Source organism: Aspergillus ochraceoroseus (genome assembly GCF_002846915.1).
Source record: "Aspergillus ochraceoroseus IBT 24754 chromosome Unknown P175scaffold_11, whole genome shotgun sequence".
Lineage (NCBI taxonomy): Eukaryota > Fungi > Ascomycota > Eurotiomycetes > Eurotiales > Aspergillaceae > Aspergillus > Aspergillus ochraceoroseus.
In genome coordinates, this window is record NW_024468486.1 from 576,286 (window position 1) to 604,282 (window position 27,997).

General features: G+C 48.2%; 12 protein-coding genes across 12 annotated transcripts; 8 read left to right on the top strand and 4 right to left on the bottom strand.

The window, feature by feature from the left end:
* Nucleotides 1-110: 110 nt before the first annotated feature.
* P175DRAFT_0467269 (dihydrofolate synthase) lies at nt 111-1,724 on the bottom strand. Its single transcript, XM_040894935.1, has one exon. It carries the CDS (start codon nt 1,555-1,557, stop codon nt 316-318), a length of 1,242 nt encoding a protein of 413 aa, XP_040748747.1. The 5' UTR covers nt 1,558-1,724; the 3' UTR covers nt 111-315.
* Nucleotides 1,725-2,171: 447 nt separating this feature from the next.
* P175DRAFT_0505120 (uncharacterized protein) lies at nt 2,172-3,776 on the top strand. The gene has a single exon (XM_040898023.1). It carries the CDS (start codon nt 2,397-2,399, stop codon nt 3,666-3,668), a length of 1,272 nt encoding a protein of 423 aa, XP_040748748.1. The 5' UTR covers nt 2,172-2,396; the 3' UTR covers nt 3,669-3,776.
* On the bottom strand, nt 3,702-4,021 carry P175DRAFT_0108254 (uncharacterized protein). The gene has a single exon (XM_040892347.1). It carries the CDS (start codon nt 3,922-3,924, stop codon nt 3,736-3,738), a length of 189 nt encoding a protein of 62 aa, XP_040748749.1. The 5' UTR covers nt 3,925-4,021; the 3' UTR covers nt 3,702-3,735.
* A 535-nt stretch (nt 4,022-4,556) lies between these two features.
* On the top strand, nt 4,557-5,868 carry P175DRAFT_0561042 (kinase-related protein). Its single transcript, XM_040901017.1, has 2 exons — nt 4,557-4,869; nt 4,983-5,868. Exons 1-2 carry the CDS (start codon nt 4,830-4,832, stop codon nt 5,657-5,659), a joined length of 717 nt encoding a protein of 238 aa, XP_040748750.1. The 5' UTR covers nt 4,557-4,829; the 3' UTR covers nt 5,660-5,868.
* A 294-nt stretch (nt 5,869-6,162) lies between these two features.
* Nucleotides 6,163-7,305, top strand: P175DRAFT_0561043 (putative GPI anchored cell wall protein). The gene is made up of 3 exons (XM_040901018.1): nt 6,163-6,629; nt 6,703-6,851; nt 6,909-7,305. Exons 1-3 carry the CDS (start codon nt 6,532-6,534, stop codon nt 7,148-7,150), a joined length of 489 nt encoding a protein of 162 aa, XP_040748751.1. The 5' UTR covers nt 6,163-6,531; the 3' UTR covers nt 7,151-7,305.
* Nucleotides 7,306-7,588: 283 nt separating this feature from the next.
* P175DRAFT_0505122 (ribonucleotide-diphosphate reductase subunit RNR1) lies at nt 7,589-11,038 on the top strand. Its single transcript, XM_040898024.1, has 4 exons — nt 7,589-7,861; nt 8,020-8,177; nt 8,271-9,211; nt 9,261-11,038. Exons 1-4 carry the CDS (start codon nt 7,843-7,845, stop codon nt 10,735-10,737), a joined length of 2,595 nt encoding a protein of 864 aa, XP_040748752.1. The 5' UTR covers nt 7,589-7,842; the 3' UTR covers nt 10,738-11,038.
* On the top strand, nt 10,818-11,121 carry P175DRAFT_0108290 (uncharacterized protein). Its single transcript, XM_040892348.1, has one exon. The coding sequence runs from the start codon at nt 10,898-10,900 to the stop codon at nt 11,051-11,053; it is 156 nt and encodes a 51-aa protein (XP_040748753.1). The 5' UTR covers nt 10,818-10,897; the 3' UTR covers nt 11,054-11,121.
* A 1,536-nt stretch (nt 11,122-12,657) lies between these two features.
* P175DRAFT_0496518 (RlpA-like double-psi beta-barrel domain-containing protein) lies at nt 12,658-13,548 on the top strand (the record flags this gene model as incomplete). Its single annotated transcript, XM_040896127.1, has 1 exon — nt 12,658-13,548. One exon carries the CDS (start codon nt 12,658-12,660, stop codon nt 13,546-13,548), a length of 891 nt encoding a protein of 296 aa, XP_040748754.1.
* A 1,099-nt stretch (nt 13,549-14,647) lies between these two features.
* Nucleotides 14,648-17,595, top strand: P175DRAFT_0446233 (putative MFS monosaccharide transporter; the record flags this gene model as incomplete). The annotated part of the gene is made up of 5 exons (XM_040894331.1): nt 14,648-14,791; nt 14,874-15,005; nt 15,164-15,608; nt 15,677-16,805; nt 16,863-17,595. 5 exons carry the CDS (start codon nt 14,648-14,650, stop codon nt 17,593-17,595), a joined length of 2,583 nt encoding a protein of 860 aa, XP_040748755.1.
* Nucleotides 17,596-18,474: 879 nt separating this feature from the next.
* On the bottom strand, nt 18,475-20,533 carry P175DRAFT_0561048 (glutamate dehydrogenase). Its single transcript, XM_040901019.1, has 4 exons — nt 20,018-20,533; nt 19,657-19,932; nt 19,319-19,605; nt 18,475-19,257 (listed from the first exon to the last, which is right to left on the bottom strand). The coding sequence occupies exons 1-4, from the start codon at nt 20,061-20,063 to the stop codon at nt 18,484-18,486; spliced, it is 1,383 nt and encodes a 460-aa protein (XP_040748756.1). The 5' UTR covers nt 20,064-20,533; the 3' UTR covers nt 18,475-18,483.
* Nucleotides 20,534-22,902: 2,369 nt separating this feature from the next.
* Nucleotides 22,903-23,359, bottom strand: P175DRAFT_0108488 (uncharacterized protein). The gene has a single exon (XM_040892349.1). The coding sequence runs from the start codon at nt 23,227-23,229 to the stop codon at nt 22,996-22,998; it is 234 nt and encodes a 77-aa protein (XP_040748757.1). The 5' UTR covers nt 23,230-23,359; the 3' UTR covers nt 22,903-22,995.
* Nucleotides 23,360-25,914: 2,555 nt separating this feature from the next.
* Nucleotides 25,915-27,435, top strand: P175DRAFT_0526816 (uncharacterized protein; the record flags this gene model as incomplete). Its single annotated transcript, XM_040899486.1, has 2 exons — nt 25,915-26,465; nt 26,616-27,435. Exons 1-2 carry the CDS (start codon nt 26,323-26,325, stop codon nt 27,433-27,435), a joined length of 963 nt encoding a protein of 320 aa, XP_040748758.1. The 5' UTR covers nt 25,915-26,322.
* Between the last annotated feature and the right edge of the window lie 562 nt (nt 27,436-27,997).

Consider the following 27,997-nt stretch of genomic DNA (forward strand, 5'->3'; position numbering starts at 1 on the left):
CTTTTGTATCTCCGATCAGCCTTATCAGCGTAATGGTGCTCTTAAAACATGAACAATCCATGAGGCAGAATGAACTGAGACGCGAGATATTTTATTATAGTTAGGTTGTAGTAGAGATGTGGATTGAATTTATGTACTGCAAAGCTTTAAAATATAGACAACGCTGTAGGAAGTCCAAGTCACATGTAGAGAAAAACATTCATGAATTACTTGGATTTATTCATGACTTTATATTACAATAAATCAGAAGGCGGTTAGTCCTTGATGGGTATCTAAAGGGAGGCATTGTTCATATGTTTCAGTTGAGGTTCTTAATTATTTTGCTTCTCTCAGGAGACGGAGGACATCTGAGACCAGGTAAAGGCTACCTGCAATAACCAAAGGAGCGCCATCTGCCTGCTTAGATGCCCAGTCAATTGCACGGGGAATATCTTTTCCAAATGCCTGCACCTGACTAATTCCTTGGATTGATTGAACGCACGAAGCCAGTTCTTCGGAGTCTGCTGCTTTGACCCAAGGCATTCCGTCCACAGGGCCAAACTCCGTTGTTGCAACAGTATCGCTCGGTCTAATGATCGAGTGAAACAGCGGTGTAATGTCCTTTCCATGCGATGCTGCGATAACCCAAGTCACGCTTTTACCCGACGTGCGCAATTTGCGGTCAACATACTCCCCGAGGACCTCCGCAGACTGGGTATTGTGCGCACCGTCAAGTAAAACGGGTTCTTTTCGAGAGACGAGAGGTTCTAGAACGATGCTTTGCAGACGACCGGGCCACACTGTGGACGAGAGTTGAGGGATTAGGGCGTCGACATCAATTCCGGGGCGGATTTTCGAAAAGGCGATCTTTAGAGCTGCTGCTGCACCTGACATATTCGCCTTCTGATGAGTCTGTAAATCAAGGGTTTTGAAAAGATTCCCTAGGGATGGTAACTGGCTATCTGGTGCATCTGGGTAGACGAAAGTCGCATCAAGACCAAGGTCTGCAATCCGGCTTTTAATGGTATCTATAGTTTCCGGAGAGTTGGTGCCGTCAACCACGCATGGAACCGCATGCTTTAAGATCCCTGCCTTCTCCCTAGCAATTGCTTCGATTGTATCTCCTAACAGAGCCTGGTGATCCAGACCGATCTTCGCAATCACCGACACCAGCACATTATTCAGGATATTTGTAGCATCCAAGCGGCCACCCATGCCAACCTCAACCACACCAACCTCGACTTGCTCATGGTTGAAGATCTCAAAGGCCGTTGCTGTTAACAGTTCGAACTCGCTCGCTCCAATGCCCAGGCTTTGATCCCGCTGCTTGACTCTCTCCTCGATCTGTCGGAATAGAGATTCTTGGACCACCCGCTCACCGATAGTGATACAATCCCAGCGGTCTATTAAATGAGGGGAGGTAAATCGGCCACAGCGAACTCCCCCAGCGGTGAGGAGATGGGATAGGTATGCGCTAATCGAACCTTTGCCATTCGTGCCCGCAATATGAATAGCCTTCCAAGACAGTGGGCTCTGTTGGACGAGACGGGAAATGCGGTTTAGGCCGAGTTCGATCATTCCTCTGGATATACGTTGCTCGATATTGATTCAAGGCCAAACTTCATGATCAGGAAGGGGAGGAAGCCACAGAAGGCGTGGATCGGTAGGTTGCTTTCAAGAATTTCCTCGGGGTTGGGTTGATCTGGTTGTTCGGGAAAAGACCTTATTAAAGTCCGCCGATAAGATATGGTGCCTGAGGTGTCGATTCCTCTATTACCTCGGTAGGTACGGAGTACAATCCATGCTTGTATCTCTTGAATTTGAACAGGCATTAAAGAATGTATTAATTACTACCTAACTGTACTACCATACATGGTCTGTGGAAGTGAAAAGGCGAAATACTCCATCACTTGGGAAATAAGTGTAAAATCCTTTACCTACCGAAGCACAGAATTTCCCGAGGGAAACATCACTACGTGGTTAAGGAGGGGAATATCCGCACGCTGAGTCAGAATATCCATACACGTACTTTAGGAGCACGACAAGAAAAGGAGGCCTCAGGCGCCATGTCCGCTTTTTCGCCTCCGCTTTTTACCCTTCCGAGCAAACTCCAATCTCGCCCGTTTCTCCATCAACAAACGCTGTCGCTCCCTCCCCGCCGCCGCCCCCATCGTCGCATCCTCTTTTGGTCTATCGCGTCGATTCTCGTGTGGTCCTGGGTGTGACGTCTTTCCCCGGTGGTTCTTTAAATCTGCATTTTAGTCTTTAATCTGCGGATTCCATACAGAGATGGGTATCCCGTGAGTTCGTCCCAGTTTTTCCCCTAAGGCGTTTTGTCTGCGTCGCCTCGGCATTATACGCGCTCCCTCGCACCGCATAGCGCACGGAACAGCTGTCATGACTGATATCTCTACAGTATGTACCGTGAGCCCTCTTCTGCCGAGGCCACTAAAACTAGTCCTGTCAAGGATCCCAGTGCATTTGCACGTTCTGCGATCCGTCGCCAGGCCAATGTTCGCCGTCCCTCACGCTACGGTGGTTCCGCTTTTCGGAGCGCAACTTTGCGCTCACCTTTCCCTCGTCCGCTCGTAGATGAGATTGATCGCGAGTCGAATGGCTTGCCGCGCCACGTACATCCTCCTATTCAAAATCCCGCCCTTGGTGGGGATCCTTTTGATCTGACCAGTAGCCTGTCAGATTCCAGTCGGCGGGAGGCTGGTCAGCGGTTACTGCACGATGCCCTCCGTCACAGTCGTCCCGGTCAACGTTTGAGAATACCGCGGCCCTCGGCGCTACCCAACCTATCTTCGCATTCCTCGTCTGCGAGCGATACAAATAATCGATCGGATTTCCAGGACCCCCCTCATTTCACGCCACGATTCGCTCCCGCCATCGCCTATCACAGAGCCTTAACACCATTGGGGAATCCGGAAATTTTTCGCTTTTCGTCTCTGCCTCGACCAGAGGCCCCTGGAGACCTTTCGACGATTCCCTTGCTACGTCGCGTTGGCCAGCGCTCTATCAACGAAGCGAACCTCGCGGGCCGCGAAGTACCGGTAGATGGGTTGGGCGATCGCCAACGAAGCGTGAGCCTGGATGACGATCAGGCAAATGATGCCTGGGAAACACTCCTAACTACCATAACCCCGGACACCAATCTCCCGAGTGCGGATTCCTCCTTCACTTCCGCCTCTGCTTCTGGGACAAATGGGTCACACAGTGGGACATTGAGAACCTCTGCATCGTCGCTCGAAGCCCTTCAGAATTCCATACAAAGTAATGCTGCCGCGGTGCAAATGATTCTTGATCCTTATCCAGAATACCCGAATCCATGCGACTATCCAAGCTCCACCGATTCCGAGACCGAGTCGGAAACTGAGATTACCCAAGATTCGCTCTTCCGGCGCTACCGCCGTCGGATGCGTCAAGTCGAGTCGATGAGACGCTCACATAATCTGCAGTCGGCCCTCCACAATCACGCTCCCATTCCCGCAATCTCTTTTGCATTCTCAGACTCTTCAACCGATCAGGATTTGCATCAGATGCAGGCTATCCTAGACCGACTGGCTCGTCGGGAGGATATTCCTGATGACTGGTGGGCGGCAGCAGGACTGTCTCGCATCATTGGTCAGAGGGCGTCTGCAAACGATGACTCAAATTCAACCGATGGTCCCCTTCGACGGAGGTAAAATCTGCCTTTTTTTTTTCTTATCCTTCTTCTTTTGTGTTAACTATTGAAATTCTTTAACTTTATTTTCATCTTGGGGGAAGATGTTTGAGTTGTGCACGTTTAGCGGGAACGGTCTCATGGCGTTTTCTGGTGTTGGCCTTTATTAAACATGTTTTTTTGGGGGCTTTGAGGACCAGCCTGGAGGTCATATAAGCTACCTCTCCTAGAACTAAGGTTTGGTTCCCATGCACAATATTTGGTTTCGCTGTATCCATATTTAGGTATTTTCTTGCTTATTGAGGATCTGGATGACGCACATAGGCGTGGTCACAGGATTTTGAAAATGCAATGATGGACGAATGAATGGCCCCTGTTTTTAGGCATTTCTTGTCCTAAGTATCTTGGAGTAACTGACCCTCACAAATGGAGATTAAGTAGTGGCAGTGAGATTTTACGAGTAGACAGACGCATGGGAATGTCTGAGAAGACTCAAAGATATAAACAGAAACAACCCCATGAAGTGAAGCAATTTGTTCGAAGGTTAGTGAGGTCTGAGATTAAAAATGTTGGGAATAGCCTGAAGACCTTGATTTGCAAAGGCTTCTTAAAGCTCGTTAGGAGGACTACGAGACACAATGGAGGTCCAAATACTCCCACAATGAGCCGTCCATATACTAGTAGTTAATCCCGGATTCGACAAAACGCTTGGGTGGGAGAGTCATTAACCCATCGATTAGAACATATTTTGATCACATTGGAGCTTTTATTCTAAAGGCTGGGATATACAAAGTAAGACCCCTCTCGTCGGTGGTCCAGCTCTCTGGCCTCCAGAGTTGTCTGTACCCCACTCTGACGACCACCAGCCCCGCCCACCGCGTCTAGGTATTTATCTCGATAGCTTCCATCCATTGTGTCCATGAGGATATACATACCATCTTTCATCCGAAATACCTTAATTTTGCTCAACAGCAAGACTCATTTAGTCAGAGATTCAAATCACATATACAAGACCGATTCAAAGCCCCTCGTTTACGCTGTCATCACCACCATCCTGAATGCTTCAATGATCAGAGACGGCGCATGACTTGAGACCCTTGGGTATTTTGTCCCTGATAGTCTGATATCACGGCTTTCTCTATCTCGATTCAGCTCCTCTTTTCTCCTCCTTATCACATCCACAATGGAATCCCAAGTAGCCAGACTAGTTGACAAGATCTGGGGTAAGTCATGAAACATCGCTATTCAATTTCTTCACAAACCAGACTACCGAGCTCCGCACTAATGCTGGTGAAAAAAAAAAAAAAAAAATTAACGAATTAAAAAAAAATTCCAGAGAGATTCCAAAACACCCCAGACAATGCCCGCTTAATGATAGCAGTCAGCGGGATACCAGGGTCTGGGAAAACCGGACTGGCCATGATAATGGCCAAACGTATCAATCAAATCTACAGTGCCCAGCAGAAGAGCCAGAACCAGGGGCTAATTGCAACCGCCATCCCCATGGATGGATATCATTTCACAAGGGCACAGCTTGCAGAAATGCCCGACCCTGAGTACGCTGTTGCTCGACGAGGCGCGGCATTTACATTCGACGGGGAGAAATTTCTCGTGTTAGTGCGTGCTTTGCGGGAGCCGTTGACAGGAGAGACGCAGGCCTTATACGCACCGAGTTTTGATCATGCCGTGAAGGATCCTGTGGATAATGATATACCGATCCCGGCGAGCAGGCGGGTGATTTTCTTCGAGGGGAACTATCTAAGTTTGAATAAGGAGCCGTGGAGCTCGGCAGCGAAATTAATGGATGAGCTTTGGTTTGTGGAGGTAGATTTTGAAACGGCTCGACAGAGGTTAATCCGGCGACATGTTCAAGCTGGGATTGCAAGGGATGAGAAAGAGGCGGATAAACGGGCAAAGGAGAATGATCTTGTGAATGGGAAGGAGATCGTGGATTTTCAGTTGGATGTGCAGGAAATCATCCACAGCTACTATGACCCCGAGTGGGACAAGTGAGCTCGGTACGGGGGGAGGATCTTGAATGATTGAAACTGTTTTATTGAATTATTCTCGTATCACTAGCATATTGGCGTGAGTATAATTTCGAAATGATGAAGTACTAGTATTATGGATGGTATTCGAGTCTTGCCTCTTGGAGGGGTCTGTCTATATTTAGGACAGAAGAAATTAAACCCTTGAGATTGCATCGAAGATTTAATGAGTTGGGACCTACACAGTAGTAGGCAATACTAAGACGGAAATATTAACAGAAGAAAATGATGTAAAAACCCTGTAATCTTATTTGCTTCTCCCAAAATCGAACAATGGGATAATTAATTGTGCATTACGGATACCTTAGGTAGGTACTCCGTACACCCTCAAGGGTCCCTGTTATTTTCCATCAGAGTGTGCAGAGGATCCACCAAATAAAATAAATTAGTAGTAGTAGACGGTAAGTGTGGAAAACAAACGGGCTCAGGGAAGTCAGATTAAATAAAATAACTAATAAATTACCGGGAGAAAGAGAGAGCGATCGGCAGGGCCAGTAGTGCCCCCATTGGGTGAAACCGCCCTGTGATGAGGGTCTCGTCCCCCCTTCAATTCCCGCCTCGTTCGTCCCCCAACTTCAGTCAAGATCTTGACTTCATCATCTATCTCTTTCTTGCCTCTTATTGTTGTCTGTCACTCTCTTTTGCAGACCTTTCTCTCTCTCTCATTTTCATCATCTCTTACAGTCTTTACCCCCCACCATATCCAGTCACTCTTTCACTACCTACCTACACCACACTCATTTCAACCCCCGAATCCTACCGCCGTCGTTTGATTGATTCCCCTTAACCCGTTGATCGGATTGCGTGTTATTTATCCTTCGACTATTCAACGCCAAAATGTTCTTCACCAAGTCCTCCCTGCTCGTCGCTCTTTTCGCCCTTAGCAATCTTGTCGTTGCGACTGGCACTCCTTCCTGTCTGCTTTCCGCTGTGGGGTACGCCTCGCCATATTTACATGCTGATATCGAGATGGATCCGTAAGCACTCTTAGCTAACGATGTCGAACAGCGCCCAATCCGATCCAGCCAACCTCAAGGCCGTCTGTGTCACGAACGGCGATGCTGTTCAGTCCCGCATCCATGATTTGTGCGGCTCCGATGCTCAAGATGCTTTAGAGTACTTCCAGAGCACTTGTTCCACCGGTGGCTACAAGATTGGTTTGTCTCTCTGGCTCATATAGGAAAGCAGTTTATGAATTAACCTTCTCCCTACAGCCATCAAGTCCACTTCCACCTCCGCGTCCAGCAACAGCACCTCGACTACCGATTCTGGCTCTAGCACCTCTACCGGCTTTACCACCACCACTGCTTCCGCCTCTAGCTCGACTTCTGCCTCGGGCATTGTCTCAACCACTCCAACTGCTAGCCAAACCCACTCGAGTGCTTCGTCCGACAAACAGGTCTCTGCTGCTGCCTTTGCTGCCGTGGTTTTCCTCGGCTTCGCAGCCACACTTTAAAGACACTTTGATTGCTGTGTATTATATTTGATACCTGGACAAGCTTTTCCAGAATATATTTGAGGCATATCTTTTTTTTTTTTTCAATTCATGTTCCATTAATCGATTAGGACTTGCATACTGGAATACAACCTTGCGATCTATGAGCACGCTATAAACAAAGCTCCAGGTTTATAATTCCGCACTTGTAGCCCACTGATTCTAAATGTGAAAGACGATGTCAAAGTCTCCACCGTAATGGCGACGTAGTTATAGGCATTAAATTCAATATAAACATTATAAACGTCGACTTGTCCTCGTGACGGACGCAACAGAGCGCGACAATATTGTCACGTGATATTTCTACTTGGCGCGTTTCCGTCCTCCGTACCGGCAGGGTTTGCAAGGGGAGCCCATTTAGCCCGAACACGAAAATTCGCGTTGATATCCACCGGCAACGCGTTTTGCTGGGGCGACATCAAATATCTACCAGCTTTCGTGCCCCTCCAGTCTCTCTCTCCTTCTCATCCTCCCCTCAGCACCTATCCAGGGGATATCCCTTCACTTTCACACCCGATCTCCTCTTTTCTCTTCGTCCTTAAACATTCTCGAGTCTACGTGTCCTAATTTTAATACCTCTTATCGATATCCCCCCTCTTTCACAGCCTTTTCGTTCCTCTTAACTCCTCGGGTCTCTCCCGTTACCCTTCAAGATGTTTGTCTACAAGAGAGGTATGTTGAATCAAGTTGAATACTTCTGGCTTTTGTCTTTGCTCCGCCTGAGTCTTTGCTCCGCCTGAGTCTATATGTTTCGTTATTCAGATTCCTGCACCCTCAGAGCCGTTGTCACTCACTGTAGAAGCCCTACTAATGCATTATTAATCACACAGATGGACGCAAAGAACGCGTACAATTCGACAAGATCACGGCTCGTGTGTCGAGGCTGTGTTACGGACTTGACCCTGAACACGTTGATGCTGCTGCTATCACCCAGAAGGTCATCTCTGGTGTCTACCAGGGTGTCACTACCGTTGAGCTCGATAACTTGGTACGTTGCCCAAAAGTTTTCACCAAGGCAAAAAAAAAAAAAGAAAAGAAAAGAAAAGGAAAGAGACCGACGCTGACACTTTTCTCTTCACAGGCTGCCGAGACTGCGGCGTATATGACCGTCACACATCCAGACTATGCTATCCTGGCCGCTCGTATAGCAGTTTCCAACCTCCACAAGCAGACAAGGAAGCAGTTCTCTCTGGTTATCTCAGATCTCTACCACTATGTCAACCCCAAGAACAAGAAGTCTGCTCCTATGATCTCAAAAGAAACATATGAAATCGTCATGAAACATGCGGATGAGCTCAACTCCGCTATTGTGTACGACCGGGACTTTAACTACAACTACTTTGGTTTCAAAACCCTTGAGCGTTCTTACCTATTGCGTCTCAATGGCAAGGTTGCCGAGCGTCCCCAACACCTCCTGATGCGTGTTGCCGTTGGAATTCACGGCAATGACATTGAGAAGGCCCTTGAAACCTACAACCTCATGTCCCAGAAGTACTTCACACATGCTTCCCCCACTCTGTTCAATGCTGGTACCCCCCAGCCTCAGCTGGCATCCTGCTTCTTGGTTGACATGAAGGAGGACAGCATTGAGGGCATCTACGACACACTGAAGACGTGTGCTATGATTTCCAAGACTGCCGGTGGTATTGGTCTCAACGTCCATCGCATTCGTGCCACAGGTTCTTACATTGGCGGTACCAATGGCTCATCCAATGGAATTGTTCCCATGCTGCGCGTGTTCAATAACACTGCTAGATACGTTGACCAGGGTGGAAACAAGCGTCCAGGTGCATTTGCCATTTATCTGGAGCCTTGGCACTCCGATGTCTTTGAGTTCTTGGACCTCCGTAAGAACCACGGAAAGGAAGAAGTCAGAGCTCGTGATTTGTTCTACGCTCTCTGGACTCCTGATCTGTTCATGAAGCGGGTTGAGGCCAACGGTGACTGGACCCTCTTCTGCCCTAGCGAGGCCCCTGGCTTGGCTGATGTCTACGGCGACGAGTTCGATGCTCTTTACGAAAAGTACTTTCCCTGCGTGCATTTTGTGCATTCCAATGCTAACCAGAAGTAGGTACGAGAAGGAAGGCCGTGGTCGCCGCACTATTAAGGCCCAGAAGCTTTGGTATGCTATTCTGGAGGCCCAGACTGAAACTGGAAACCCCTTCATGCTGTATAAGGATGCTTGTAACAAGAAGAGTAACCAGAAGAATCTGGGAACTATCCGCAGCTCCAACCTTTGCACTGAGATTATTGAATACAGTGCTCCTGATGAGGTTGCTGTCTGCAACCTGGCTTCGCTTGCGCTTCCTACCTTTGTTGATGCTGCCCGTGGCGAGTATGACTTCGGTAGATTGCATGAAGTCGTGCAGGTCTTGGTTCGCAACTTGAACAAGATCATTGATATCAACTACTACCCTGTTCCCGAGGCTAAGAAGAGCAACATGCGTCACCGTCCAATTGCCCTCGGTGTTAACGGTCTGGCCGATGCATTCCTTGCCTTGCGTCTGCCTTTCGATTCTGCTGAGGCTAAGCAGCTCAATACCCAAATTTTCGAAACCATCTACCACGGTGCTTTGACTGCTTCGTCTGACTTGGCCAAGGAATATGGCACCTATGAAACCTACGAAGGTTCCCCAGTTTCCCAGGGTATTCTCCAGTATGACATGTGGGATCGCACCCCTACCGATCTGTGGGATTGGTCCGCGTTAAAGGCGAAGATTGCCCAGACTGGTGTGCGCAACAGTCTTCTGGTTGCTCCTATGCCCACCGCCAGCACCAGTCAAATCCTTGGCTTTAACGAGTGCTTCGAGCCTTACACCTCGAACATCTACTCTCGCCGTGTCCTTGCGGGCGAGTTCCAAGTTGTCAACCCCTGGTTGCTGAAGGATCTAGTCGACCTTGGCCTCTGGTCCGACAACATGAAGAACCGTATCATTGCCGACAGTGGTTCCGTTCAGAACATCCCGAATATTCCCTCGGACATCAAGGCTCTATACAAGACCGTGTGGGAGATTTCCCAGCGCCGGATCCTGGAGATGGCTGCTGACCGTGGTGCCTTCATTGACCAGTCCCAGTCGCTCAATATCCATCTGAAGGAGCCCACCATGGGCAAGCTTACTAGCATGCACTTCGCTGGCTGGAAGATGGGTTTAAAGACCGGCATGTACTACCTGCGTACCATGGCTGCAACTGCCCCTATTCAATTCACTGTCGACCAGGAGCAATTGAAGGTTGCTGACACCAACGTCGCACGGGTCAACGCTTTGTATAAGAAGCGTGCCACGGGGGCTGCAGCCACCACTTACTCCGCGATTCCCCGTACTTCTACGGAGGAGGTGAATGAACACGGGGAGAACGGCAAGGATGGTGGGGAGTATGCTAGCCCACGCACCCTTGCGACCGACAACTCCGTTGGTCAAGCCAACGGTGAAGTCAAGGACGAGGATGAGAAAAAGGACAGCGAGGACCGCGAGAATGATATTTACTCGCAGAAGGTCCTTGCTTGCAGCATTGAGAACAAGGAGGCCTGCCTCATGTGCCAGGGCTAATCCACATCCATCCCCCCTTGCCCTTATATCGATGTTCCTGCGGGATGGCGTGTGTTATCTAATCTTTGGTACGTTTTTTCTATGTATATCATGAGTCGATGGATACTTTTTTCTTCTTTTTTATGATTATTTCCTGTTTGTTTTGCACTATGACCTTTTGATGCAAATTGTTTATTACTACAAGCCAGGCACTAGTTATACTATATGTATGCAGTTGCATAGGAAGACCCTGGCTGGTTCGTTCTTATGTCGGATGGATAATGGCTACTTGATTTTTTTTTTTTTTTTTTTTTTTTTTTTTACAAAGTTTACATAGTTAGGTAGATTACTCGGATTAGGCATTTATGGTACACATTTCTTTACTGAAACTTTCTCTCTCGTTTTCTTTTTCTTTTGCCTGGTGGTAAAAATTTATTGGAGTGGGATTCGAAAGGGTTATTGGTGAAAAGTCTTCAAGTGGGGGAAATTGTAATCCTGCAGGCGATTCTCGGATTCCGAATCTGATTCCAATGTGCGTACCAGAGGACTGTGAGTGGATACAGCACAGTTTTCATGCAGAGCAGCAGAAGGGGGTGACGGCTGAGCGCGTCCAACCAAGTCTGTAACGGAGGGAGGAGGAGAATTTTTCTCTTACTAGTAGTATTCTCTCCGAGCGTACGGACTACGGTACCTGAATCCTGGAATTCGCATCTCAATCTAAATCGACTCTAGTCTGGAGAACGATCTTTCTGCCCTACTGAAATTGCCAGACTCCAACCTAAAGTATCAGTGGCTTGGCTACAACACGATAATACCCACTCCGACGAGTCTACTACCGGACGGAAAAGCTACAACCGCCCCCGCTGCTGACTCGGACGGACGGTGTGTGTCTGAAACCTCGCGGTTCAACCAATCGGCCAAGGAAGGCCAGAACCATCACAAGATGCAAAAAGTGGGCGGGAGGCGAAATTCCCTGAGAGGTCTCAAGAGTCCGAGACTGTCCAGTGTCCAGGCCCTCCAGTGTCCACTGTCGAGTCCACGGCCCACGTCAGAGGAGGTGTCGAATCACCACCACTGCAGCTAAAGGCTGTGGCTTCAGGCACCGAGTTTTCTGTTCGTTCTGGGCGAATGCCGAACGCTGAATGCTGATCCCCCTGGCGTTAGTGATTCCCAGTGGTTTTTAGAGCAGTTGCGCTAACAAACTTACCACCCTTGGGGGGCCGTCGAATAAAATCCAGAGTCCAGACTGGGAGGCGAACCAGTCAGATTTGGTGCTTTGTGAAGTGAGATTCCGGGTCCTCCGACTTGGTGATTCAATATCATCTCGAACCTGTAGGTATCTGAGAATGCATCATGATGTTGAGTGTCATCCTAAGTATATAAGATGCAGTGTATAACAGTTAACTACATGTAGTTCTGTCGACTGATCGATGGTAATCGGCCCGACCCTGAAAAAGTATGTGCAAGATCTCGGCGTCATCGTATTGAAAAGCGCCCGCTTTGTGGTTTGTATCCTGTGGGTCTTGGGCCCAGATTCACCCATTGGGCCACATTTTCTCTTTGTTCACTCGTATTGGCCCACGTAATTAATACGCCGCCCAGACCTGCATTAAATACCGCTTGTCTCCTGTCTTTCCATCCCCTCAATTCTCTCTCTTTTCCTCTCAACTACATCCTTCTCTCCCTCGCCTCGTTTGTCCTCTTGCTGACAAGCATCTGTCACTCTCTTTCTCTATCCTTTTTTTCACTCCTTAAATCACTCTATCGGTGTCTTGTCCACGATCTGCTGTGCAGTCATCACTTCACCCTTCATTCCTTGCTGTTACTGCTGCTGTTACTACTGCTGCTACTGACCCTCGTCAGTTTCTTTGTCCCTTCGTCGCAATTATATACCACAAGAAGATCAGGAATCAGCAATTACCACTCTCTCAAACCATCATCATGGCACCCCTTTCCAAGTCCCTTGCACTTGCTGCCACTCTCTTTGCGGCTATGAGCGCTGCTGCGCCCAAGCACGGCCATGCCCACCAGCACAACCACAAGCGCGATGATACTGTTGTGTGGGAGACTGTGACCACTGTTGTTTGGACCACCGTTGACATTACCACCACCATTTACCCTGGCGAGACCGCTCCTCCCAGCACCATCATCGAGGAGAGCGTGACTACTGCTACTGCTCCTTCTCAGGTTGAGCCTGAGGTTGCAAGCACTACCACTAGCACCACCACCACCACCACTCAACCTACCACTACTAGCACTACTACTACTACTACTACCAGTACCACCACCACATCCACAACTACTACTACTGCTGCTACTACTACTCAGACGGAGGCCCCTGAGGTGCTGGTGCCCACTGAGGTGGCTACTACCTTGTCTACTACTACTACAACTGTTGCCCCTCAGCCCACCACCACTACCACTACCACTACTACTGTTGCTACCTCTACTTCCACCACCACTTCTCAGGCTGAGTCTACTGGCACCACCAGCAGCAGCGGATATTCCGGTTCTTGCTCCGAGGGCAGCCCCTGCACAGGCCAGGTCACTTACTACGACACTGCCACCTCTGCTAGCGCTCCTAGCAGCTGCGGCACCACCAACGACGGTGAAACCGAAAACGTTCTTGCGCTCCCTGTCGGTATCATGACTGACAGCGACTGCGGAAAGACCGTTACCGTCAAATACGGTGGCATTACTGTCACTGGTACTGTCGTGGACAAGTGCATGGGCTGCGACGACACTTCCATTGATCTGTCCCGTCACTTCTTTGGTGAGTTGGCTGCGTTTAGCCTGGGCCGACTTCATGGTGTGGAATGGTATATTAACTGATTTATTTTTGATTTTGGTTTTGGTTTTTCTGCTGTCCATTACTTTCTTACATTCGTTTCGATGTGATATCTTTTTCTCCTTTCTGATCTTGAATGATGTCGATCATTCAGTTGATCCCTTTATGATTTGTGTTTATAGAAATTTCGGTTGATGTAAAACTAAAACAACCAACCAACCCGTTTAACCCGTTCAGGAACGAAAAGCAAGAAAGAACAAGAACAGGATCTGGCATCCGCTAGGACTTATGACGCTATGAAAATGCAGTGTTTATTGTAGCTTTCTTTGTAAAGTGCCTTGAAGAAAGGTAAGCCTGGGTTCAGATGTTTTCAATCCTGATCTATCCTTGAGAAGAAACCGCCGCTGCCCATTCTGCGCCCTCTCAACTCCTCGACCGTCCGAATCCTCCCTGGATGAATCGCATCCAGCAATGCATCCCTCGTGAATGCCGAAATCGCATCCAAAAGGGCGTGAAATTCTCCGCACGGTTATCCAGATTTGCTCTTCACCACTACGATTAGTTACTGGGACTGGGACTGGACTCGGTTTATTTCTTTGTCTTCTTTTTTTACTGTAACCTGATATTCGGAGACAGAAACAAAGACATAGAATTAGATTATTTTAGTTAGTTAATATAAAGAAAAGTGGATATATTAATTAATTACTTCCCCAGATTATTAAAAAAAGACTCAAGATGTAACTAGTTGACTGGAATATGGGGTATGATTTACACAGCAGCACTTGTTCCTAGATACTACAACTGTTATTACTATTATTCTCTTTTCTAGAATTATAGATTGTCAATTCCTTCTTATAAAGTTGAGTGATTAATTAATCCCTTGACCCACCAAAGGAAAAAAAAAATATCTTGTTTTTCCCCTCGCTTCGGATTTTCTCCTCCTCTTCTTCTCTTTCATCAATTCCATCCTCATTTTCTCTTCCTTCTCTTCATCTGAACCCTCTTCTTTTGTTTCTTTTTGTTTATTGTGATCTCATTTCCTCCTTTATATCTCTTTTCTTTCTCTCTCTCTCTCTCTCTCTCTCCAATCACACCATGGCATTCTCCATCTTCCCCCACTTCCCCAAGTGATCCATCGCCATCATGCAGGACCGTAGACCAGAGGTCCTCGTTGTCTCCATCACATTCTTCGTCCTCGCCTCTATCTTTGTTGCTCTTCGCTTCGTCTCGCGAATATGGATCGTCCGAAGGCTTGCTCTGCATGACTATCTGATGCTCCTCGCCTGGGTATGCTTGCATAATTCCTGGCCTCCACTCCCACTCCACTCCCTCCCATCACACTCACCATTATCTCATTCATCTCCTGTAGCTCATTGATTTTGGCTTCTCCTTTGCTCTCTTTTACGCAACTGGGAAGGGTCTGGGACTCCATGACGCTGATATCCCCGTTCATGACCGAGCCAGTCTCAGTCGCGCTAATTATGCCTTTACCGTGCTCTACGTAAGTTCTATCCACCTTGCCTCCCCTCTCTCTCTCTCTCTCTCTCTCTCTCCAAAATCATTGGATTGGTTCGCCATTGGCTTCTCCGCGCCTCGGCATCCCGCTTATTTTTTTTTTTCTGCCTTTTGTCACAGAATCCCGCCTTGATGGCCGTCAAGTCCTCCATCCTGGTTTTCTACCTCACCCTCACTCAGGGCGAAAAGGTCTTTCGCTATGCTAATTATGCAACCCTCGTGGTCGTCAATGTTGCCGGCCTAGCCCTCACCTTTATCAATATCTTTCAATGCCGGCCTGTCGCTGCCGCCTTCGCGACTTCCGTCCCCGTTAATGCGCATTGTACCGATATTTTGACGCTATACCTCTCCTCCTCTCCCGTCAATATTATAACTGACCTCGCCATCTTATTCCTCCCCAATCCCATTCTCACTCGCATGCGTCTCCCCCGTAAGCAGAAGATTATTTTGGTGGTTACCTTTAGCTTTGGTTTCTTCGTCGCTGTTGTGGACGTCATTCGCATTGCATACCTGCAAGATGCTGCTACGTCGCGGGAGATTGCTCTCCGTCAGATTCACCTCCAAAACTACGAGGGGAATGATTTTGCCTGTATGTGTGTTGTCTATCCCATCAATCGCACATCAATTGACTTCCCCCCCCCCCCCCCCCCCCCCTAGGGTATGCGTCGCTGTCGTTCATGTGGTCCGTGGTCGAGGTTAATGTCTCCATGATGTGCGCCTGTGTCCCTAGTCTCAAACCCCTGGTTGCGAGGATATTGCCAAAAATGATACGGGATACTGATGGGAGCTCCCAAAATACTCCCTCTGACCCGCCACAGCTGCCTTCCTTCCCCGCTCGTCCCGAGACTGCTGTGACTTCCAATGACCTCCTGGACGTCACATCGGCTCTTGAAGCTACACAGGCCGATACCGAGGCCAATACCACCACTCTCACCAGCACCTCTGATCCGCGAAGTATGACGTTCTTCGACTTCGTCAATATGAAGAAACCCGCGAATATGCTCAAATTAAGCAACAAGGAGTCCATCGCACCCAATGCTATCACCACAGTTCTCTTCTTCCTCTGGGGATTCGCCTATGGTTTATTGGATGTCCTTAACGAGCAGTTTCAGCAGATTGTACGCCTCGACACCTGGCGCTCTATCGGCTTACATGCAGTCTACTTTGGAGGCTACCTGGTCGCTCCACCACTGGTCGGTCGCATAGTGCTGAAACACTGGGGCTTCAAAGCTACCTTTATCACAGGGTTATGTGTCTACGCATGCGGGTCGTTGATCTTCTGGCCATCTGCCGTGTTGACCTCCTACTCGGCTTTTTTGGTCTCGAATTTTATTGTTGGCTGTGGACTTGCGATCCTCGAGACCGCCGCGAACCCGTTCATCGCCCTTTGTGGACCGCTGGAGAACTCGGAGATTCGATTGAATATCTCCCAAGGCGTGCAGGCCGTGGGCACGGTGGTTTCTCCACTGCTCGCTAAGCGGGTCCTATTCCGTCGAGTGACGGACGTATCATCCCTGGTGGATGTGCAGTGGACCTACCTCGGCATTGCCCTCTTTGATGTGCTCCTCGCAGTGGTGTTCTATTATCTACCCATTCCAGAAGCATCCGACGAGGATTTGGAGGAGCTGGCGAACCGCCGACGAGAAGATAACCGGGCCATGGTGTTGGGCATTCCGGTCGTTTGGGTGACATTGGCGTTAGGAATATACTCCCAGTTCTTCTATGTAGCCGGTCAGGAAGTGTTTTCTTTGAGCTTTCCCTCCCTGATTTCGGCCGGATATCCCCAGTTCGTCTTCCCCTCTCTTCCTTGGTCGAGAAAACACGCACGCTAACTGAAGTGCAGAACCTCCCTCGACGATTTCACCTATTTCAGCATCGCTCGCTCTGTTTTCGCCGTTGGTCGGTTCCTCGCCGCTTTTCTCCAATGGTTCCTCAAACCCCGCTGGATCCTTCTCCTCTCCTACATTGGCATGATCGTGTTCTCCGCCCTCTGCATGACGACCACGGGTCCCTCCGCCGTCGCAATGGCCATGATGGTCTTCCTCTTCGAAAGTGGTGCCTTTAGCATCATCTTCGCCATCTCCCTCCGCGGCACTGGCCGCCACACCAAAACCGCCGGCTCGCTCCTGACAATGGCCATCACCGGCGGCGCTTACTTCCCCTTCGCTCAGTACGCCGTCCAACGCGCCCGCAACAGCGTCCCAATCTCCTTCAGCGTCCTCGTTGCCCTCTTTGCCGCAGGCGCTCTCTTCCCTATATACCTGAACCTTGTCCCCGCCGCAAAGAAACAAGTGGACCCCGTCCCAAACGAACACCTCCGACACCCCCGCCGCCGGCGCAGCAGCCGCCCCAAACCCACAGTGCTCCGACGCGAGAAGGCAAATCCATCCCAGGGCGGGGTGTTTTCGCGCCGCAGAAGCGTGCTCTTAGACCCGGACCCGCTCCCGACCGTGGACTTGGATCTTTCCTCGCCATACGATTCCCAGCCGCATTCCTGCTCAGAGAGTTCCCAGGATCAGATTGGTATGTCATTACCTGTTGTTCCGGAGGTACAGTTTCAACGACCGCAACCATAGGAACCTTGGAAATGATTCTCCTTTTTCCCCCTTTATTACACTCTTATCATGCCCGATACGTTTTTCTTATTCTCATCCTTTCAGTCCATCTACTATATACTATACTATACTATACTATATATACTCTATGCGGCACTTATACCCCCCCCCCTTCTTTTTTTTTTCCCCAAATCTTTCTTAGCATCCGAGTATGACAATATTATTATTATCTATGATACCCCTGCATTTCTCATTTCTGGTCTATACCGCCGGAGTCCTGCATGTATTACTCTTCATTCTATTGGTTTTACTGTTTATTTTCTTTTGCCTGTTTTTTTTTTTTTTTTTTTTTTCGTTAATTTCTTGCATTCATTGCATATGCATATATATGTATATGGATGGATCTAATCCGAATTGGATTACGGTACTCCGGATGGAAAAAGTTGGGTGGGTGGTTAGTTGCTTGGCGATCTATATTATTGGTTGAGATATGGATAGCATAGGATACAGGATACATAATAATAATGAATGATATCACGACCCGATAAATTACGTTTCTACAGAATATGTATGTATATCTAGTGATTACAGTTTACTAAATCCGAGAGAGAAGTAAGTATATACATATAGAGAAGTGTATTGAAAGTAATTGGATGGTATGGTGTATATATGTATGTATATATATATATATATATACATAAAAAAAAAAAAAAAAAAAAAAAAGGCATGTCTAAAATAGAAACGAAGCCAGCGTCTATATCCACACGCTCGATATCTAATCAAATGCATAATAGAGGATCATAATCATAGTCAAAAAAGGTTAGAAACTGGTGGGTGGCTAGGAAAAGCCCCCCAAAAAGAGGTCAAGAAGAAGAAAAAAAAAAAAAAAAAAAAAGGAAGTGGAACTGTTCACCACCAATCGCCCTGGTCCTTCATGGCCTCGGCAACCTTGGTGAAACCGGCAATGTTGCTTCCGGTAACCAGAGAAGGAAGCACGCCCGCAGCAGGAGTAGTAGCGTACTTGAGAGCAGTCGAGAGACCGTTGTTGAAGCAGTCGGCCATGATGCCCTTGAGGCGGGCGTCCACCTCCTCGCGGGTCCAGGTGATGCGGGCAGAGTTCTGGGCCATCTCGAGACCGGAGACCGCAACACCACCGGCGTTGGCAGCCTTGCCGGGGGCGTACCAGATGGCGGCCGCGCCGGGGTTCGCGGTGCGGTGGGCCTCGAAGGTATCGATGGCGTCCTGGGTGCAGCCCATGTTGGAGCCCTCGGCGATGAACTTGGCGCCCTGGGAGATGAGAGCGGTGGCTTCGTCGCCGGAGACTTCGTTCTGGGTGGCGCAGGGGAGGGCGACGTCGACGGCGCCGACGTGGGTCCAGGGGCGGGCACCGGGGATGTAGGTGAACTTGGAGGAGAAGGCCTCGGTAGAGGCGAGCTCGGAGAGCTGCTTGCGGGCAACCTTGAGGTCGGCAATGGAGTTGATTTCTTCGGGGGTGAAGGTGCCGTCCTGGGCCTTGACGACGAGACAGCCCCGACTATCGGAGAGAGAGACAACGGAGCCACCAAGCTCGATGACCTTGAGAGCGGCGTACTGGGCAACATTACCGGAACCAGAGATGGCGACGCGCTTGCCAGCAAAGGATTCCTTGCCGCCTGTGACGTGGGAGATCATGTGCTCCACGTACTGTGTTTTGTGTTAGGTATGTAAGATATATATATAGTGGGACTGTAGTGGGGGAACATACGTAAACAACACCGTAGCCAGTGGCTTCGGGACGGATCAAGCTACCACCCCAGGTAAGACCCTTTCCAGTGAGAACACCCTCCCACTGGTTGCGGATCTTGCGGTACTGGCCGAAGAGGAAGCCGATTTCGCGGCCGGTGACACCAATATCACCGGCGGGGACGTCGGTATCGGCACCGATGTGCTTGCACAGCTCAGTCATGAACGAAACGCAGAAACGGCGGATTTCCTGGTCAGACTTGCCCTTGGGGTCGAAGTCGGAACCACCCTTACCACCACCCATGTTCACTATTCTCGTTAGTTAATAGGGCCTGACTGGTTCAGGCAGGAAACACGTACGGCCAGTAAGAGCATTCTTGAAGATCTGTTCGAAGCCAAGGAACTTCAGAATGGAGAGATTGACAGAGGGGTGGAAGCGGAGACCGCCCTTGTATGGGCCTAGGGCAGAGTTGAACTGCACACGGAAACCGCGGTTGACCTGAAGCTCCCCCTGGTCATTCTCCCAGACGACGCGGAACTGGATGATACGCTCAGGGATGGAGACGACCTTGAGAGCGGTGCGGTACTCAGGGTGGGCCTGGAAGAGAGTGGAGTTCTCAAGAGTGGAAGCAAGCTCTACGTGCTGTTAGCCATGTGTATATAAAACAAGCGGGATGTAACTATATCTATATATAGATATATCGATAGAAACACTGTGTACCTTGGTAGGCCTGCTCGAACTCGGGCTCAACAGGAAGGTTAGACATTTTGATGGAAAACTTTCCCCCTCCGAAAGCTTATCAGATAAGGATGTGGCGAATTAAAAAAAAGACTGGCAGATGAAGCCAGAAGATGGGTAAGATTTCGAAAACAGAACGCTGGGAAGAGGGAGGAAGAGTTGGATGGATTGGAATAGACAGAGAGGGGAAAGCAGAAGAGAAAAAAAAAAGGCGAGGTCAAACAAGAGGGCACACGACCAGATTTATGTACCACCATGGATGGAGGAGAATAGTGGAGGGCGGCGATATACAGCCGGAGTCGGACGGAGGTATCAACTCCGTAAAACTGGCGCAAAATTCGGTAGGGGAGGGATTCAGAGACTGGTCAAGGGTGAGCGGCGGGCCTTTTCGAAGAGAGCTAAGCAATAGAGGCACTAACTTGGCCGAAGTTCGGGAGTGTTATTCGATCGGTTGAGGTCACGGATTGCTCTTGTTATCTCCCGGCAAAAAGCCACCCGCTTTCGGAAGGACATTCTCGTGGTACATATCAGATCAAACCACAGGATTTGATCCAGGGACTCAACGAAAGAACGGGGAATGTGGACGGGAATTGATGAAAACCTGGGACGAGGTTTGATAAGAGTGGATGAAGGAAGAGTATGGATGTAGATGAAGAAATGAACCTAAGGTGAGGTGAGGTGAGATGCCAAGCAGGTGATGCAGGCTCACGTGCACATTTCTTCTACATTTCTTCTTCCAAAACAATTGTCCAAATGCTGACTTAACCTTGGATTCTTATCAGATCTATATACCCCACTCGGATCCTTCTATAACAACTGACTCAGTGATCTGGAGTAGGAACCCCTATTGGAGGATCACAGGGAAGCCGGCTCGGTACCCGGTGAGGTTGCCGACATCGTCGTTGCTAGCGGTCGCGTCGATGTTGCCATGCTCTTCGGATTTCTCCCAGCATCCATTGCGTATTATCTCGTTAGTGTTCTCCGTCGCGGACCGGGAATCAAGAGAATCGATCAGCTTGGGTTTATGTGCGTTATTGGTTCGGTATGTACAAGTCCGACAGACTCTGGGAGAAGCTACAAGACTCTTCTTCCGCCTGCAGCAGTCCAGGAGAACCGACTACCCACTCCCTACTACCAAGATTTATCAACACTAAACTTCCCTATCTTAGTACCGTGCGAGAGGGAATATTAAGGCCCTGTGCTGGACGGATGCTCGTTCTGCGACGCAACCTGCAATACTGAACTACATGATCCTGAAAGGCCCAGTTTGTTCAGATAAGTAAATATATTGTTTTTTTATATAAAAATGAGGAAATTCAATTATTAAAAAAATTATTAAGAAAGGGGGTCTGAAGTCAAGATAATAGGCGCAACCGAGCAAGTATAGAAGGAGGAGTAGAAGGTGAACCATAACTAAGATATACATAGTTACCTAGAGATTTTGGCGGGCGATGCGGCATCATATCGCGGCGTTGGCTCGGAAAGAGTACAAAACCCAACAAATTACCCAGTACCCAGTACCTGGGGCCTATCAGATTTTCCCCGGAGCCTAACCTAGGCACTCAACCCAGAAAACCACGTATCATCCGCTGTCGATCACTGCATGGGCGTCTGCCACTGCATAACTATCTAGTACCTCCTGGAATATGCTTTTGGCAAGTAAGGTCAACCACAGTCGCGTCGCTGTTGATCCGACAGACATTATTGAACCCTGGAGCAACCTGCGGAACAACATTCTCTCAACTGACGACGTCACCCCTTGAAGGTCCCATTGAAGGAGAGCCATGTTGTACAAAATCCCCATACGTGACACTAGGCGCTCTTGTCCAAGATAGGAAGCATTTTAGTGTGCCAGGAGAAGAGGCTTTCGGCCGTAGCGCTTATTCCGGGACCCTCCAAGCAGGCTAAACTTTCAATGGCATGAGTAAAATGATGGCTAATGCAGCGCGTGCAATTATTGATTGTTTTGTTCGTTTCGTCTCGAGTGATGGACAACATAACATGTTCGAGAGAGAAAGGACACGGGATCAAATTCATACATACCCGGAATCCTGACGATTTAACAGATCATATCTGTTGAGTAGTCGAAACAAATTAAAAGGTCACGGCTTGAAGAAGAGAGGGGTTGCGGGTTATATCCTTCCCGCCTTGTTGGCTATCAGCGTATCTCGCTGCCTTCATACTGGTCTCTGGCAGAAAGGGTTTCCAACAACTTTAGCCGCACGGTGAGTCAATGCGGTACCGGCACTCAAAACAAACTATTGGAATAAGTGGCTCATTGGGGACAATCCTCCCGACTTAACACTAACAAAGACAGCACTGGAGAGGTCTTGCTGATCATAGGCAGTGTTTCAATCCGAGGTATCATTGGTTCTCGTCTAAGACCTGATTGATCCTGCTTAGAAGTTTCGGCCGGAGTATCTGCCAAGGGCTCGGTAGTTGTGCCGTCAACCCCGGTGACTCCCCTTACAGCCTCAATAATTCAGGATCGCGTGAAAAAACCCAGCCGATCCCTAGGGCCGTGTAATTTTCAAACCACGCAAGGGTTAGATACCTCGGGACCCTCATTACTCGACCCCCGAAGCGCGTGAGGCAGCCTGATTGGATGATTTGCGTAGGAACCTGTGGCTAGGTAGCGACACTGACTAGTGCCACTAGTGGCTGGAAAGTAGATCCAGTTTCCAATGGGTTCGAACATCGCGCAGTGTGGCAGTGTCAGCCGTGCCGATCCTGTGGCGTCGGCGCTTGTTTGTTGTACTGTAACTGGCTATATCCAGGAAAGAATGAAGAGCATTAAAGTTTTGAAGCGAGATAAAAGGCTGATAATATGAACTCTATAAATATCCTTGTCTTTCTTAGGTTGCCTTGCTGCTGAGGCATAGAAGATACCTCTACTCCGTAGGTATTCATAATTTTTTTTTTCTAGCGATCGTATTGCGGGGTGAGCTGAGTGATAATTGCTAAATGCAAAAATCCGAGCTAAAGAGTAAACCTTGCGCTGGTATCTGTCTGACTTTAATGAGGCGAATGAATGTGCGGACAGGTAGTAATCTTGATATTAATATCGTCTTGGAGAGGCCTCTCTGCGCCATGAGAAAAAAAAAAAAAAATTCAATGCGAGATTCCTTGCATTGGGAATGTTGGTCTATGCTGTAGGATGCATTCTGTGCCTTGATATAGCTTGGAGGAATCATTTCCTCTCAGCCCCTAGTACAGTTCCCCAGCAGCGCGAGCCTTCAAATCCTTCAGATTCAGAGCCGCTTGACAGAAAGATCCCACTTCCTCAAAGCAGAACAGGGCGCTCACGATGGCACGAAATGCACGTCCAGCTCTGTAGCACTGCATATGCTTCTTTCAGCAGCTGACCTGGGCCAATTGGAGCGACAATTGATTGAATAAATGGAGGGAATATGCGGCCCTGTGGCTCTCTATGCGAATCAATTCCTGGAATCACCCCCCCCCCCCATCACGAGCTGGTAGGAGAGAGGGCGGCACATTGAACTTTTAGTGATGGATTGGTTCTCGTTGAATCAAGCAGAAAAAGAAAAGAGAAGGGAAATCGGTAGCTCATAATTCAAACTTGATCCCTCGTTCTCGCCCCCCTGGTCCTCGAAGTCCTTCAGCTCTCCAAGCACATTTGTATAGACAACGGCGATCTCGCAGGGTTTGTTAAATTGACGACCATTGGACTGCTCAGATTCAACCCTGTAGTACATCTAAAAGCATCACGAGTGTAAACTTTGCACCAATGCATGGCTCTTTCAGCTCCAAAAGCGAATGTACGATATCTCTTCAGCGTACTGATTATGCATACAATCCATAGCTTCTAACCCCAAAAAAAAAACAAAAAACAAAAACAAAACAAATAGGGTAGCATCGATTCCTAAGTTTGAAGAGCCCTAGACGGACGTCAAAAGACAGGCCCTCGAAATGAGACGCATATCATCTGCATTCCAGACAGCTAGTGTTTAAGAAAAAGACGTCCAAAGAAGTTACGAGGGAGAGCAGTCGTTTCCTGTCTTGTCTTGTCTTGTCACACCGCTCATCTCCCCCCCTGCTCTATTCGATACTACCTAGGATATGGCGTAGATATTTTACCCATTTGCGAGTCATAAGTAGACGACTCTCCTTTTACCATCAGGCTGAATATCCCTTTCAATTGTAGCGGTGATACGAGCTAGGTAAATAGTCGAGTTCCTGGACAATCACTCTCAACCAGTCAGGGCATTATCTGAATCACGGGTACAGCGGCAATCCTTCGTACCCAGCTTGATATTACAGCGGACTCTCAAGCTGATGTCAAAACTCCGGATCATGGGTGGCAAATTTCACCTTTCCTGATCCCAGCCCCTTCCCCAACTAAGCTACGTTCGAAAAAAAAAAAAAAAAAAAAGAAAAGAAAGAAAGAATTGGAATATCATAGAGATACGATGAAGGGACTGAAACGAAAGGTGGATATTCCACGAATTCGAGTATCATGATCAGAATTATTGGGAAGTTTCAAGGTTGATTTGATTCCAAGTTGTTTTATGTGTGTGTGTGTGTGTGTGTGTGTGTGTGTGTGTTTTACAGCTGAAGGATGATGGTAAATAACTCTTCCGGATATTACCAGTACTATACCATACAGTACTAGACAGTGTACAGTACATAAATTACTATCCATTGGCTACTGTTGAATCTGAATATATACTCCAGCGGACATGCAGGTTGCAGCTGTTCCCACCTGCTAAATTAAGGCCCTAACTGTTGACTAGCAAGCACATCCCTTCCATTCAAACTTTGTTCCTGGAAGCATTCGGCTGAATAAAGAAGCCTTCTTGTCATTGCCCCTAATATTGATCAGAAAAGGGGATAGAAAAGGGGAAATGGTACCCCTAAGCTGTACCCCGCCAAATCCTGAACTTGCATTAGTACCAAATATCTCACCTGTGGCGTTGGGAGTCCAATGGCATTCCAGGCTGAATAATACGTCATTGTTTGGGTTTCTGCGCTCTATTATGATTCAGTCATGGTAGCAAAAGGGGGGGGGATAGTATTGACATGGTAGTGCTTGACCGCTGAATGTCTACTGAAAGGTGCCCAGGTGGTTAGTTACTTCTAGGAAACGCCACTCACACCGCATCTCTCCTTTGTCTTTTCAATTAGGTTTCCATATGGGCTTAGAAATAGAATAATCGAATCTCCTAGAAACCAATCATGATTCCGCTTCAGCACCTCTCCAGCAGGGCTTGTTGAGGTCCATACTCATGAAACCTGAATTCGATTAATACAGAACTACAACCAAAGCGTCGGTAGAGTTACATACCCGCCATAGCGGCAAATCGAGGCTGCAGAGTTTGGAACCGCACTGCATGGCTCAACCATGGGAACAATACTGGATCTGATCGAATTGTTCGTTTCCTGTCTAGATAGACTCAACAAAGCCACATGTAGAATGTCAAAAGATATCCCTACCTATCGGCAGAAAGGTGCTCACTGCTCATTGTTCACTGCTTGGGGAACCAAAATGATAAACTCCAGAGGCTAAGAAAATTGACTTGACTACCATCAAGACCGCCTGCAGCGATATCTATCCTGAAGAACTTGAATAATTCAAACTGCAAGAGAAAACACAAATTGAAAATTTCACTCCAGTCCGTATTATGGTATATGAATGATTTATTTTTTATCTGAATATTACACAATTACCTACTCCATACAAGGTTCCTCTACTGCTTCTCCCCGAAAACCTACCCGGACTAGTAGCGAAACTACCTAAATCAATTCGATTAAGGTAACTATGGATTTATTGATGTTGCCAGGTTAAGATTATTGGTCTCCCCAAAGTATTTATACTACCTATTATATTTATTGTTCTTGACCTTCTCCTCCTCCTACTTTTCAATTCCCACCCCCCAAAAATTACATCATTGGGTACCTAGACCCGATCTTGCTTTAGTCGCTCCCAAATATACAAGTCGACTCCAGTCCAGCTCCGCAGCCTACCTTTTTTTCTTCCACTCCGCCATCCTCCTCTCTCTTTTTTCCGTGGGAAAAAAAATACCTCCTCTCTCTCTCTTCTCTCTCTTCTCTCTCTTCTCTCTCTTCTCTGTTTTGTGCTTCTTACATTCCTTTCAGAATTCAATGTATGTCCCATGCACCCTGTTTCATACCTTCAAATGGGTCCCATTTATCTAAACGCTGGCCCATATCATCTTCCCGCTGCCGTCATTTTCTCTCCCACCTCAGCCTTTTTCCTTGTCATGAGTTGTGGTTGTTTCCCCCTATAGATGGGCTTTACCTAGCAGATGTCCCTACACGATTCTCACCCCGGTAGAGGACTCGGCTCTGCTATAAGAAGTCTGTTCCGCTCCTCTCCCTCCCCTTCTCTGTCTCCTCGAAGTCGGGTTTCTCTTCTGATCCGTCGAGGTAGGACTGTGTTTTCGAACAAGTAATTCCCCCTCTTCTATTTCCTTCCTTAATTCCCCCTACAGGCTCAATTGCATATAACACCCTATAAACTGGACTGCCTAAATCCTGTCTTCTTTTTTTTTTTTTTTTTTTTTTTTTTTTTTTTTTTAACTCCGTCCCTTCCCCGCAGACGTTCCGCGTTTTCACGATTTGCTTCGAGCAAGCATCAAACAAGGAAAACCCCCCTCCAATGGATTGAAATAGTCACTAAGAATGTGGTTCGATATAGACATCCCGTATCTCAATCAACCCGTTCACCTGGGTCACGACGACCATCCTCCCGTCCAGAGTCAACTGCGATGATTGGTTTCTCTGAGGCGTCCCAAGGTGCGGGGGGTGACAGCTTCGACATCTTCGAATGGTATCCCCGCTATCAAAATTGTCAGCGTTACTTCCTAGATCATGCGCAGCACAGTAGCCCGGTTCAAGCGCTGTCCACCTTTCTGAATATCCGACTTCCATTCCAACGACAACCCTATCCCGTTGCGAACTCTTCCTCCAACCAGTCTTCAACTGCTGGCGCTGGTGATGAGGCGCCGTCTGGTCCCTCGTCAACGACGAATCTTCCCCCATCCGTGTCGCTGGTTCCCTACATTCGCCGTCTGGTGGCCACCGGAATGGATTTCCCTGGAGTGCTTCAGGGGTTTTTTGGCGACGAGTGGCAGTCCGGAATCGGGCCCCTCCACGAACAGGAACGCCGTAACTATCTATTCGCTGCGAAAAGTGGTGGCTGGGCTTCTGTGAAGAAAGACTACGACATCACCCCATTAGAGACTATTCCATTCCTACGCCCGTTACAAGGACCATTGGATTCCGAAATTGAAGCTGCTGAAAGAAGCTGGAGCGAGTGGCTGGCAATGGAAGACTGGATGGTTGGGCCGCGAGCTCCCGACGCTTTACAAGATTCATCCTCGCAGTCATCATCACGACCACGGAGTGCCCGGGGCTGATCCCGGGTGTTTTTTTTTTTCCTCAGTTTGTTTCTAATTGCCCGACTTGACTGCCTTAGGGTTTTTTTTTTTTTTTTTTTTTTTTTTTTTTTTTTTTTTCATATTCCCCGTCTGATATGGAAATTTCACGGGTGTGGTATTACGGAGTTCAGTGGACTCATCCATAAAGCGGCATTTTCTCTCCACGAGGCAACGATCATATGAATTATCATTTACTCTGTTCAAGCGTGGTAAACTGTACGGGCCCACCTTTGTTTTCAGGCTGTCTGATACTGCGCGAGGAAACACCCGAGGCATTGCGATTCACAAGGGCATGGGGGATGACGATGAGACGGAAATGCATTAAACCCCCCACCCCTTCTCTAATTATGAGGGAAGGGGTAAAGCTATCAAATATGTAGATCTTTTCTCGTTTTTAACATTAATAGATACTCGATGGGTATATTAAGGTCACACTTCGTGCGAGAGCGTGCGGTCTTTGGCCAGCCTGTCGATAGATTCAATTAGATCCAAGCGTCACGTATGGCTAGGGTTCTTCAGTGATTGAGCATGAGCATTGGGT

What these genes read in the sequence shown, in the direction of transcription:
- P175DRAFT_0561043 (XM_040901018.1), top strand. Translation starts at nt 6,532, where the DNA reads ATGTTCTTCACCAAGTCCTCCCTGCTCGTCGCTCTTTTCGCCCTTAGC. An exon ending in TGTCTGCTTTCCGCTGTGGG is followed by an intron (nt 6,630 to 6,702) that starts GTACGCCTCGCC and finishes GATGTCGAACAG; the next exon opens with CGCCCAATCCGATCCAGCCA. An exon ending in CACCGGTGGCTACAAGATTG is followed by an intron (nt 6,852 to 6,908) that starts GTTTGTCTCTCT and finishes TTCTCCCTACAG; the next exon opens with CCATCAAGTCCACTTCCACC.
- P175DRAFT_0467269 (XM_040894935.1), bottom strand. Translation starts at nt 1,557, where the DNA reads ATGATCGAACTCGGCCTAAACCGCATTTCCCGTCTCGTCCAACAGAGC.
- P175DRAFT_0108290 (XM_040892348.1), top strand. Translation starts at nt 10,898, where the DNA reads ATGCAAATTGTTTATTACTACAAGCCAGGCACTAGTTATACTATATGT.
- P175DRAFT_0561042 (XM_040901017.1), top strand. Translation starts at nt 4,830, where the DNA reads ATGGAATCCCAAGTAGCCAGACTAGTTGACAAGATCTGGG. An exon ending in ACTAGTTGACAAGATCTGGG is followed by an intron (nt 4,870 to 4,982) that starts GTAAGTCATGAA and finishes AAAAAATTCCAG; the next exon opens with AGAGATTCCAAAACACCCCA.
- P175DRAFT_0108254 (XM_040892347.1), bottom strand. Translation starts at nt 3,924, where the DNA reads ATGGATACAGCGAAACCAAATATTGTGCATGGGAACCAAACCTTAGTT.
- P175DRAFT_0505122 (XM_040898024.1), top strand. An exon ending in CCGTTGAGCTCGATAACTTG is followed by an intron (nt 8,178 to 8,270) that starts GTACGTTGCCCA and finishes TTCTCTTCACAG; the next exon opens with GCTGCCGAGACTGCGGCGTA. An exon ending in TTCGATGCTCTTTACGAAAA is followed by an intron (nt 9,212 to 9,260) that starts GTACTTTCCCTG and finishes AACCAGAAGTAG; the next exon opens with GTACGAGAAGGAAGGCCGTG.
- P175DRAFT_0561048 (XM_040901019.1), bottom strand. Translation starts at nt 20,063, where the DNA reads ATGTCTAACCTTCCTGTTGAGCCCGAGTTCGAGCAGGCCTACCAAG. An exon ending in CAAGAATGCTCTTACTGGCC is followed by an intron (nt 19,606 to 19,656) that starts GTACGTGTTTCC and finishes TAACGAGAATAG; the next exon opens with TGAACATGGGTGGTGGTAAG. An exon ending in CTGGCTACGGTGTTGTTTAC is followed by an intron (nt 19,258 to 19,318) that starts GTATGTTCCCCC and finishes CACAAAACACAG; the next exon opens with TACGTGGAGCACATGATCTC.
- P175DRAFT_0108488 (XM_040892349.1), bottom strand. Translation starts at nt 23,229, where the DNA reads ATGATTCCTCCAAGCTATATCAAGGCACAGAATGCATCCTACAGCATA.
- P175DRAFT_0505120 (XM_040898023.1), top strand. Translation starts at nt 2,397, where the DNA reads ATGTACCGTGAGCCCTCTTCTGCCGAGGCCACTAAAACTAGTCCTGTC.